Source organism: Arachis ipaensis, chromosome B08 (assembly GCF_000816755.2).
Source record: "Arachis ipaensis cultivar K30076 chromosome B08, Araip1.1, whole genome shotgun sequence".
Taxonomy (NCBI): Eukaryota; Viridiplantae; Streptophyta; class Magnoliopsida; order Fabales; family Fabaceae; genus Arachis; species Arachis ipaensis.
In genome coordinates this window covers 127,541,226-127,553,937 of record NC_029792.2, presented here as the reverse complement: position 1 = coordinate 127,553,937, position 12,712 = coordinate 127,541,226, and the positions used below count along the sequence as shown (strand labels likewise).

The following is a 12,712-nucleotide window of genomic DNA, read 5'->3' as shown; positions in this document are numbered from 1 at the left end:
AATAGATAAATTTTTATCTCTGTTTCTCTCTCTTTTAAAGATGTGAGTGAGAAGAAGAGGTTGTGATGCAGACGAAGATTTGAGGGTATAATTGTTTTACAGACGATTTTAATATTAAATAAAATGTTTAGAACGATTTTAAATTCAAAATAAGATTAGAAACAATTTTGATTTTGACTCTAAACCTTAAGAATCAAACAGTAATTATCCCTAAAATTATCTTTCAAATTATTACTACTTAGTTCCTCTAAATAGTAAATAGTAAGAAATTCCTTTTGTAAAATCCTTCAAATAACATTGCCATTGACATTGTCCCCTCCCTCTGTCAAAATGAATGTATTAAAAGATAAATAAATAAAAATTATATTTTGGTCAAGATATTTATATATCCTAGCATATATTTTAATATGAGTAATAAAAATATTTTAATTCTATGGTAATATGTAACTAGGCCATATATTTTATCGTTAACATCTTTTAAGAATTTGTTTTTGTTAATGACGTACCATTTTAATAGTTTATTTATTTATTTTTATTTTATTTCAAGTAGAAATTGGCCATGTAATGTAATTATGTAACTAGCTGTCTTTCAAGTTGTTCAAAGAATAAGTGCAGGAAAATTCCAAGGCAGATATGTTAAAGCCATTACATATTCATATCAACCTTTTTTCCTTTTTCATTGCAAGAAAACACAGATCATGTAATGTCCAACACTTTTATGACACAGCCACCATAAACAGCTAAGATATAGAACAGTATATAAATAAATAAATAAAAATAGACCCCACGTCCCCACCAAAATTTACAAAATAATTAAAACAAAATTTACACATGTAATTAATATATGTCTCTCCATCAATGTGAATAATAAGAATTCAAAAAACAAAAAGATGCCCTCCAATAATAGTAATAATGGAAAAAGAGAAAAGAAGAACACATAATTAATAATAGTAAAAATAATAATTATCAAAATGAAAGTAGCACTTTTCCTATTCATATAAAGAGCTGAAAACTGAAAAGTTTGTTCTCATTCAGGTTTGGTCTTCAAGCGGTACAAGAGCTTCTTCTTCTTGGAGCTTTGGTTTTCAATGGTGAGAACCACTTTGCCAGGTTCACCAATCTTGAAACTGTTGCAAAGAACAGGTTCTTCTGATGGTGCAACCTTTCTAGCTTTTTGAATTATTACTGTGTAGCTTCCTTCTGAGTTTGGCACAAATTCAGCACCATAACTTATATCCCACCCTATTACTCTCATCTCCCAAGACAATACACAATTCTGCATTTTTTACAAAATTCCAAGTCATAATTAATTAATGTATTTCTATACATAGTACTATGATCATCTAATAATAACAATGTGTTTAATAATAAAACTAAATAATTGGTTTAAAATTTAAATGCTGCATGATCTTGATTCAACAATAATATTTTCTTAGTTAGTAATATAATATATAATACATGACAAAGTTTATATTGGAGGTAATTTCATCATTTTATCAACCTAACAAATTAATAGTATCACAACACATAGATCCTATTGTATTTTATTGGGTAGCTACAGACATGGACCAAGACAACAAAACATGGCTAGTATTAGAGATCAAGATCTAAAAAAATCCAATTATTGCCTTCTAATACAGACAAAAAGATAATAAAAGATTATTGTATTTTTCATGAATCCAAATCCTATACTTACTATATTAAATGACTATTCAATTATTCATAGTTTAGTATTCTATGGGGGTATTGCTTTACACTTTTTTGTTCCTAGAGCATGGGCCTACTCTGTCTGCACCCTTTGTTGCATAAAATATGAGAATTAAGAATGCAAATTCAAACCCTCAAAATAAATTTAAAAGAGTAACAATAATTGCACATTTAAATTGGTATTAATATATTTCATTCACTAAAAGTATTCATTTGTATCTTAAAATTGGTGTCCCCATTTTATCCAAGTATATATACAAAAATGAAAAGCCAATTTTAAATGCCACAAATATGAATTTTGAGTCTAAAGAGGGGTTGAATGCACATACATTTATTTTCACATGAGATGTTTGAACATAAAAGTGTTGAGAAAAGAGGAATCCTAGGCCAAGAGAGGTAACGCATTCCAATGGTACAATGCTTTGGATTCTCATGTTCTGAACGAAAAACAAAAGACAGAAAGAAAGGACAATAACAATGCATGAGACCCACCTCAGTAACTGGAAACTCCACAGAATGTTTAGCAGCTGGTCTCACAGTTATCTCGGTAACAGCATCGTTATTTCCGAATTCCCCATCTTTACTTAGTCCTCCATACTTCACAGAAAGTTGCTCAGCTGCAATGTACCTGAAAATAATACAAAGAATTAAATCAGATATACAAACATAGCAAAACCATAGTAACTAAGGAAGAAGGAAAAGATTGAATAGTGTTTATTATGCATGGCTTCCCACCTTAGAAGGGTCTCGGCTGTTTTGGAAGGACCAGCAAACACAAACTTGCTCTTTGTTCTCTGTGTCAGAAATGGACTTATCATCCTGTTCACTGCCAAGTACCACCATGGCACATTGATAAACACCTACAAACCACAAACACACATCAAAACTTTTATAATCTTTGATTATAGATCATAGAATTTGATCTTTATTAGTCACATTTCTTAAAATAAACATATAATTTTAGCATAAGTAGAAAATAGACAAGACAAGAAATTCTTAATTGCTCCGGGAGCAACTTCACTTATTCATTAATTGTTTTGTCTTCTAAGTCATAATTATAGATCTTTTGGATTCCCAAAGGACTAATCCGTCATGAATTAGAACTCCATTTAAGAGTTTGCAGCTGGCAAATGAGTTGAATCGAACCCCCAAAATAAATGGTGCATTTGTTCCGATAACACACAGGAAATTTTGTAGATTCCTATGCATACAATTTCTAAGATAAAGAATTAAAAGAAAAGATCTAAGAAGAGCAATGGTGTATACCTGTTTGGCAACAAATTCAGGGTAATTATCTTGAAGCAATTGAAGGGCCTGTTTGGTTGCTTGTCTAAGTTCCCACTTAGCAGGACCAGGTGAATTCTTGAGATCATTAACCTGAACAATGGTGGATATCCCACCAGGCCAGAAATCAAGCTTCCTAATACTCCTCTCAAGGAACCTAATCCTCCATTTCAAGAACCTCTCCCTCTTCTCCTCATCAGAGAATGCCTTCTTATACAGCTCCTTGTTCTGGAACTCGCCATAGATGTTGTAACACACGGGGTGCCCTTCTTTGTCGTATCCGTGCATGTATACCGCCTTTTCAAAATCCATTGTATTAATGAAAATATTATCTTCTTCTTCTTGTTCCAGTAATTCGTCGATCTTGAACTCCTTTCGCCACTTGATCGTGTTCCTGATCATGGTGAACGCTTCTTTTACCCTGAAATCACGTGCGCGGAGGAACTTCAAGAGGATCACGTCTGTTCTTTCGTCGGCGAGGAGCGGCACTCCCCAGATTGAGACTTCTTCTGGCGCCAACAATGGCGAACACTCTTCTTCCTTCTTTGGAGCTAGTTCTTCAGCTTCAGTTGTGGAAGAAACTGCCACCACGGTTTCTTCAATGGCCTCAACGGTTTTTGCTTCGTCATCATCCACAGAAGAAGATAAAGCTTCTGCTGTTGTTGTTGCTTCTTTCACTTCTGCTGCAGCTTCTTTTTCTTCTGATGAATCCTTGTTCTCCTCAATTAGGTGGTTTTCCTCTGCTTCTTCTTCTTCTTCTTCTTCTTCCTTCTTCTTTTCTTCTGCTACATCAGATTCAACTGCAGGCTTTTCTTCTTTTGGTGCAGAGAATTCACGATTGTTGAGTGCAGTTTGGATTAGGGTTTTGAGCTCTTGAAGTGCCTTCTTCTCAGTCTCAGCAAGTTCAGAAACCTTCGTGCTCTCTTCCTTGAACGAACCTGATTCTGGAACCTTCTCATCATCACATGCTTTTGAATCCTCGCCAGCATTATTTTCATTTGCAGCTACAGAAGCTTCTTCTTCTTTCTTTTCATCTTCAACAACATGCTCTTTCTCTGTCTCCTTCTCATTCTCAACAATGGCGTTGGTGGAGTGTTCTTTCTCGTCAACGTCAGTGACCATAACTTGTTCCACATGCAACACTGCTTCCTCTTGTGGTGGTGATGGTGATGTCTTTGGAGCTTCCTCTGCCATTGTTGAATTCAATTTTAAGCTAAGTGTGAATGAAAATGACAGTTACAAGTTACAACAAACTCAAATTCAAAATTTGTTAGTAGAGAGAGAAAGGGAGAGAATGGAGATAGTGGTGTGAACCGTGAATGGAGAGGGGGTAAGTGGGGAGAAGCAAGTTATAAAGAAACAAGAAAGACAGGGGGGACAGACTGTGCCAACTTGGAATATGGGCCAGTGGGCCCAATATTGTGGCCCCAATGGCCTGGATGTAACGGTGTTATTGTTTACCGAAATTAATGGGCCCAAAACTGTGGGCCTTACTGCCTGCAAGTTTACACAGCCCAACGGTATCATACTATCATTCACACTTCTTTTCATTCTCCAACTTGTGTTGATTGTGGTGGTAAAGTGATGTTATTGTTAACCAAGTTGAGTTGTTCTAGTGATTATAGTTCATTAGTTTATTTAAGTAAGTGTTAAGGATTTATTTTTTTTTGGTACATGTAGCACTCTATTGATCGGGTAAATCCTTAAATAGAACTCTGATCTGCAACGAATTAGTTCTTAATCTATCGGATTAAAAGTAGAAAATACCGTGAGAACAAAAAAAAGTGACGTTATTGTCGTGAGAAAACATGTGTTTACTCATGATTTAAGGATTAATCTTCTTCGAAGAAAAAAAAAACTCTTGAAATTGTTATTTTAAGACGAGAGTTTAAATTAGTTAGGGTAAGAGGTAATAATTGGCAATTGAGTAACCATGTGGAGAAAGTTCATGTCTTGATGACTGATGAGTAACCAAAATTTCTGTTAACTTAGGGGGGAAAACACATGTTTGACTATTTGAGTACGTTAATGGCATATTTGGCAATTTATGATGAGATTTGAGAGAGGGAGAGAGAGATAGAGAGTGACCCCCTACCCCACAATGTTTCTCTTTTTGGTTCTGATTATGATTATGGATTTATGTACCGTTTGCTTTAAATTGCAGCTAAGCCGTTGAACAGTCTTTGGTTTAGGCCCTACCAAACGGATTACAAGGACGATTATTACAATTTCCAACTATCACAGGCCACTCTAACATTTTATTTTCATGGTGATTGACAACCCTTGTGGTTTAAAATTTTGAATTTAATGCTTCCCCATTTTTTTTTCAAAGTAATTAATAAGGATTTTACTAGCAAATAATATTATTAGTAGAAAGTTTTATGAAAAATATGAGTACTCCTTATATTAGTTCCTGAATTTTGTTTCTAAAGTTTTGATTTATTCAATTTAGTTCTTTAACTTAATGTTGGTGACTAACGTTAGTTTTGTTTTCTTTCTAAAGTGGTTTCATCAGAGAGCAACTTAAAAATGATCTAAAAACATGGGAGGGAGAGTGAGCGAGGGGTGGGGAACCACCAGCCGAGATGGGTTTAGGCAGATGCAGTATCATGGCAACGATCCAAGGGTTTGGAACCGAGACAAGTTTTTTCGTTTGGAACAAGATTCTTTTACCGTTTTTGTAGACAGGCTACCGGGGGACATCTCGAAGCAGGAATTGTTTCGTTTGTTTGCATGGACGGGGAGGATCAATGACATTTACCTGGCCAGGAAGATGAGGGGTGGAGCAGTCTATCTGTTTGCTTTCATTAGATATACCACAAAGGGAGGAGCTCTAAAAGCCATTTCAGAGATGAATCAACTATGCTTACGGGGGAAGGAAATTTTTGTAGGAGAGGCTAAATACAGGAGGGATATCTCCACGGGGAAGAAGGCACTAGAAAGCGAAGGCACAAGGAGGGACTCTGAGACTAATAAAGTTGATAGTGGGAAGTCTCATGGTGTCGATGGGAATCCGTGGAAAGCAAGGATGGATGATCAAGGAAGACGTTTTGCTAAGATCCAGGATCAACCGGCTGGGAGCAAAGCTTTGGAAGTGGAGCCTGCTACTCACGGTAATTGTGTTTTGAATGATACAGAGAGATTGGGGATGAAGGAAATACATGCATTGGTGGCAGAGAAGAACTGGGACTGGTTGCAGAGGAGTATTGTTGGGAGCACCGTGCAGGCTATTGACTTCCGATTATTGAACACCATAGCTCGAACAGAATGGCATAACGTAGTAAAGGTGTGTGAGTTGGGGGCTTACAAAGCATTGTTAGTGTTTGATAGTGCGCACAGTGCGGCCGAGGCGCTCACTCTTAACATTGATGGTCTGTTGAAGGTCTTCTCCCAAGTAGAACGATGGAGTGAGAATACTCGAATTGACAAGAGAAGGGTATGGCTTGAGTGCATTGGTGTCCCGCTACATGTCTGGTCAGAAGCTACGTTCCGGTTGATTGGTGCACAGTGGGGAGACGTAGTGGGATGTGATCAAGGCACTACTTCATGCTCATCGTTCAATGCTGGCCGGGTTTTGATTGATACAAGCGGGTTTGATGTCATTCGTGAAAAGATTTGCGTCTGTGTAGGTACGGCTAGATTTCACGTGATTGTTTCAGAGGTAGGGAGCGGGGGTTCTACTTCTTTGGACTGTACTATGAATGGTATGGTAGAATGGAATCGGGGAATCTTCATCGGAGAGAGCTCTAATTTTATGGGTCGATCAACTTTTGTTGATGATAGTTGTGCTCATGGGCAGCGGGACAGGGGAGATGCAGCGGCGGAGGTCTTGATGACGCCGGAAAGGGAGGATGCGCAGAGTGAGGGTAGAGTTGTAATATCATTGGAAGAATTAAATGAGTGGAGTACCGAACTTTTAAATTCTAAAACGGTAGAGCCTATAATTAAGGAGGTTGATCATAATGTGTCACACGCGGATATTGCGGGATCCCCTGATAACGGTGCGGTGGCTGATTCAGAAAGAACGGTTACATGGGAACTTCTTGGTGGGCAGAGAGCTGATGAAGGAGAAGTAACAAGTAATGCTAAGAGGAATGGGGGCCTTAGTGTGGTCTGTTCCTATCCTAATGGGTTTGAGGCCCAAAACGATTTCTCCAACGGTGAGGGACTTCTTTTGGGCTCAAAGCTTTCTAGCCCACACGGTGTCTTAGAGGGAAGGCAGGAGGTGGCCCAACCTGTGGGTGGCTTGGAGCAGCGGCCTTGCAGAACCCGACCCAGTGAATGGGCGATAGGGGTTACGAGGACTGAAATCAGAGTGACCCCTCGAGACGGTGTGCACGCCATTGATGGCAGGGCTGGGCAGGAAATTCGAAAGGGAGCATTCTTGGAGCAAGGGGCTGTCGTCGATGCTACGGGAGAATGCGGGGGACCAGGGCGCCGGAAGGATTCAGGGGAAGAGGGTAGTTCGGCCATGAACCACGCTGACGGTGGGGCGTGGACTTCATCGCCACTGGTCCCTTTGACTGTTGATGGACGGCCGCTTACGTTGGGGGTGGGACTTATTAACCTCGGGAGGGAAGGTGAGATGGTTGTAGCAGAGGCAACCGTGGATGAAGGTGAGGCGTGGTGTACTGTAACTGGTGAATTGGGGGTTGCGGATAGGCAGCGGACAAGGGATGATTCCGGTTTGAAGAAGACAGTGGCAGTGGAGAACGAAGGGACGGGAGGAGTGCTAGCCGAACTGGGGGAATCCCGAATTGATGCTGAGAGTGAGGCTGGCTCTGAAACGTCTACCATTAAACGGGCGAAAGACATGGATGAGAACAGGAAGGCTTGGAACCTAGCTATGGAATCTGGAGCTGTGCCATACGACGAGGAAGATGATATTATGTTGATTCTTCAGGAACAGAATGAAGCAATAGCATTGAGGAAAAAACAGGCGAAGCATAAGGAGAAAGTCAGAAGAAGTCGTCCAAAAAATCGAAAAAAGGTGTGTACATCTAGTTTAAAATGAAATTTTCATCTTGGAATGTCAGGGGGTTGGCGGGAGTTGGAAAGGTTAGTATGGTGAAGAACTTTAGGCGGAAGTTTAATTTGCATATGTTAGGTTTGCTAGAGACAAAAAAAGAGGTCCTGACTAAATTTGATGTTATGCAACTGTGGGGTAATGATGGAATGGCCTGGGAGTTTGTGGAAGCAGAGGGGGCTTCTGGTGGTTTATTGTTGATGTGGGATGCAACGGTGTTTAATTTAAGTAACTGTTATAAAGGGGTGAGGTGGTTATGTGTGGAAGGAGTGTTGGTAAAAACCAATTTTCGGTGTGCTTTCTGTTTAGTGTATGGCGAGCATGTTAGGGAGGAAAAGCTTGTTCTATGGGAAGAGTTGAGTTTCATCTCTGGATTGTGTCAAGTTCCTGTTTGCTTTATGGGAGATTTCAATGAGATTGTACAGATAGAGGACAGGAAAGGGACTACTTCTCTGCCAGTGTCTGCGGCAGACTTTAAATTTTGGATTCAAGATATGGAGTTAGTGGATCTAGCCTTGTCTGATCGTAGATTCACATGGTTCAGGGGCCAGTCATGTAGTCGTATCGACAGAGTTCTGGTGAGTTTGGAGTAGTTGGAAGAGTTTCCTGAAACAAGGCTACGAGGAGGACCAAGAGGCTTGTCAGATCATTGTCCCCTGATTATGGATGTTGCGAGGATGGGAGGGGGCCCAAGGCCGTTTCGGAGTCTGGATTCTTGGTTTACTCATGGTGGCTTTTTGAGGATGGTGAAGGAGGAGTGGAGGAACTTAGGGGAAGCTCAATTCTTTGGAAAGCTGAAGACGATGAAGGGCCCGTTAAGCAAATGGCACAGAGAAAATTTTAGAGATATGGACATGAGGATTAATCGGCTTGAAGAGGAGATTAGAAAAGTGGATGAATTGGTGAGTAATGGAGTGTATGATGGAACAGTGGAAGCTCGGAGGAAGGCGCTTGTGAGCTCCTGTAAGACATGGTATATCAGGAAGGAGATTCACTGGAAGCAGATGTCCCGATCCAGACATGCTAAGGAGATGGACAAAAATACTAGGTACTTCCACAATATAGCCTCGGCAAGGAGGAGGAACAATCGGATTGATGCATTGAGGATTCATGGAAGGTTAGTGAGGAATCAATCCAGGATCAAGGTTGCTATACGAGACTTCTATAAGGACTTGTACCATCAGGAGCCTTCTCCTAATAACTGAGGAAGAAGCAACAGGGCTGGAATTGATGCCAACTGCTGAAGAAATAAAGCGTGCTGTGTGGGATTGTGAATCATCAAAAGCACCCGGGTGTGATGGATATAACATGAACTTCATTAAGAAGTGTTGGGACACACTTGGCAAGGAATTCATTGAAGCAGTGATGGGATTTTTCCGTTCAACTGTGCTGCCTAGGGATTCGAATGTGACTTGGGTGGCGTTGGCGCCAAAGTTTGTTGGGGCAACAGAAATAAAAGATTTGCGCCCAATTAGCATGGTGGGTTGTGTATACAAGGTCATTTCGAAGGTGTTAGTTTGGAGGATGCGGAATGTGATGCCAGGTTTAGTAGGTGAGACCCAGAGTGCTTTTGTGCAGGGCAGAAGAATTCATGATGGGGCATTGATCGCCTGTGAAACTGTGCAGTGGGTTAAGTCAAGAAAAAGGAGATCGGCCATAATTAAACTGGACTTCCAAAAAGCTTATGATCGGGTCAAATGGAGTTTTGTGGACATAGTCTTGCAGAAGATGGGATTTGGCCAGACATGGCGGGGGTGGATCAAGGAGTGTGTTTGCTCTGCGTCTATGTCGGTGCTTATAAACGGGTCCCCCTCTAAGCCATTCAACATGGAGAGGGGTCTACGGCAAGGAGACCCTCTGTCTCCCTTTCTGTTTGTGCTAGTTGTTGATGTTCTTCATCGAATGATCGGGGAGGCAGTAAGGAATGGGCGCATTTCTCCACTGTTGGTTGGACGGGATAACATTGAACTGTCGCACTTGCAGTTTGCGGATGATACTATACTCTTCTGCCCTCCGGAGGAAGAGACTATTAGGAACTACCAGCGGCTGCTGCGCTGCTTCGAGGTGATGTCGGGGTTGCGTATTAATTTTGAGAAGTCAAGTTTCATTCCAATTAATTGTGACCAGGGATGGACGCAGCAGATGTGTTATTTGTTGGGATGCAAGGAAGACGCTTTACCAGTCCGATACCTTGGCATTTCTTTGGGAGCGAATCCGAGATTAGTGAAGACTTGGAAACCAGTGATTGAGAAGGTGGAAGAAAAGTTGAGTCTGTCGAAAGCTAGGACGCTCAATAAAGTGGGTAAGTTAGTACTCATTAAATCTGTCCTCAATAGCTTGCCTATATACTATCTCAGCTTGTATAAGATGCCGAAGGCAGTAGCGGAGAAGTTGATCTCATTACAAAGACGGTTCTTGTGGAGTAAGGAGGATGGCAAGGTGGGCATGCCACTAGTGAGATGGGAGGTTGTGATGGCTCCTCGGAAGGCGGGTGGATTGGGAGTGGGAGATGCAGTGATCAGGAATACAGCTCTTCTATTTAAGTGGTGGTGGAGATTTTCGAAAGAAGACTGTCCCTTGTGGAAGAGAGTTGTGTGCTCTTGTAATAGCATGAATCCTTCTCAGATGCTGTGCGGTCAGCCTATTCCCCCAAGGGGGGGTCCGTGGAAGGATATCTGTCAGCTTCAAATAAGGGAGCCACAAATTAGGGAAATGATAATCAGAGGTTTGGCTATGGATGTTGGGAATGGTAGAACAATCCGGTTCTGGGAGGACGTCTGGTTGCCTAGTGGTAGGTTGCAAGATACTTTTCCAAGACTCTTCTCGGTTTCAAACCTGAAAGGATCGGTTATAGGCGACTGCGGGTTTTGGGATGGCTTAGCTTGGATATGGAATTTCCAATGGAGGAGAGAGTTATTTCAATGGGAGTTGGAACTTTTAAACCAGCTCCATGAAGTCCTGCAGTCAATCAGCCTAACACATGAGAGAGAGGACAGGGTGATCTGGAAATTTGATAAAACTGGTATTTTTACGACTAACTCCTTTGTGCAGGTGATGCATGCAGCTGTTCTCCCAGAGGAAATAACAAGTTATAGCTTCACTAGTGCTATTTGGAGGGGTTTCGTTCCGCCACGGGTTGAGTTATTTGCCTGGTTTGTATTGGTTGAAAGGGTAAATACTAAGGAAAGACTGTGCAGATTAGGTGTCATTGACCAGCTGGATAATATCTATGTTTTATGCTGTAAGGATGTTGAGTCTGCCTTCCATCTATTTATTAGTTGTGAGATCACTTGGCAGGTGTGGTGCGCTTGGTTGTTCGCTCTTGGAAAGGCTTGGACTGTGCCAGGCACATTAAAGCAGCACTTTGAGAGTTGGACGAATGCTTCACAACGAAAGAATGAGAGGAAGCGGTGGTTGATTGGATTCTTTGCTGTCATCTGGGCAGTTTGGCTAGAGAGAAATGATAGAGTTTTCAATAATCAAGGCTCAGGTGTGGGGGATATTACTAACAGATCCTTTATGCTCTCTGACGAGTGGAGTGGTGGTGAACCTTTTGGTTGTTGATGGCAATGCCGAAAATGACTAGAAGGTGCTTTATTTTATGCGTTGTTCGATGACGGGTTGTACTTTGAGTTGTCTTCGTTACTTGTCTTTCTGTTGCTCCACCCTGTTGTGTTGAGCTCTTGTTTACTTCAAAAAAAAACTTCAATCTCGTTTCCAAATATTTGATTTATTCAATTTGGTCCTCTATTTTGATATTTGTGATTCATTAACAGCGCCTTATCTTTTTAATGATAGAATAGAATTGTGTAGTCAAAAATTTATAGTAACCAAAAAATGAGAGCGAGAGAGCGAGAGGGGGTGGAAAACAACGGGAGGGATAGAAGTAGGAAATTTAGTAGAGATCCGAGGGTTTGGAATTGAGAAGAGTACTGTCGTTTGGAAAACAACTAGTTCTCTATTTTTGTAGATCATCTTCCTAAAGATATATCAAAGAGGGAGTTATACCACTTGTTCAACTGGACTGGATGTATAAATGATATCTATCTCTCACAAAAATAAAAAAATGGTAATATATACATTTTTGCGTTCATCTGGTATACAACGAAGGGTAGAGGTATGAAGGCTATTGCGGAGATGAACAAAATGAGGCTACGAGGGAAGGTTGTTTCAGTAGGAGAAGTTAGGTATTAACGTACGAATGAAGTGGATCGGAGAATATGAAGAGACATCATGAGGCGGGTGATGTCCAGAATATTGTTAAGCTTCAACCTCAACATGAGGAGAACTGACGATTGGATTTTTGATGGTTTAGAATTTCACAAATGAATTCTCGTTGCAAGTATAGTTCCTAAACCAAACAATAATCCTTTCATACAAAAGATTGTTTGTCACAAGTACAAACCCCTAAAATCTATAAACCGAAGTATTCAAACCTCGGGTCGTTCTCCCTAGGAATTACAATGAAGTGTCTTGTTATTGGTTGTGAGTTATTTTGGGGTTTTGATAAGAGGCATGAAAGATAAATGGCAAGAAAGTAAACTAATGGCTAAAAAGGTCTTGACAAGGGTTGGTGGTCAAGGATCCCTATCCTAATCACTAATCACAATATGAGAATTGGCAAGGATTAATCTCATTAAATCATCCTCTAACTAGTAGTAAAGGAAAGTCAAATGAGCTATATCAATCCTAGTC

At 40.6% G+C, this 12,712-nt stretch overlaps 1 protein-coding gene across 1 annotated transcript; it reads right to left on the bottom strand.

Moving 5' to 3' along the window:
- Positions 750-4,328, bottom strand: LOC107613603 (patellin-3). Its single transcript, XM_016315684.2, has 4 exons — positions 2,974-4,328; positions 2,443-2,567; positions 2,200-2,335; positions 750-1,276 (listed from the first exon to the last, which is right to left on the bottom strand). The coding sequence occupies exons 1-4, from the start codon at positions 4,183-4,185 to the stop codon at positions 1,028-1,030; spliced, it is 1,722 nt and encodes a 573-aa protein (XP_016171170.1). The 5' UTR covers positions 4,186-4,328; the 3' UTR covers positions 750-1,027.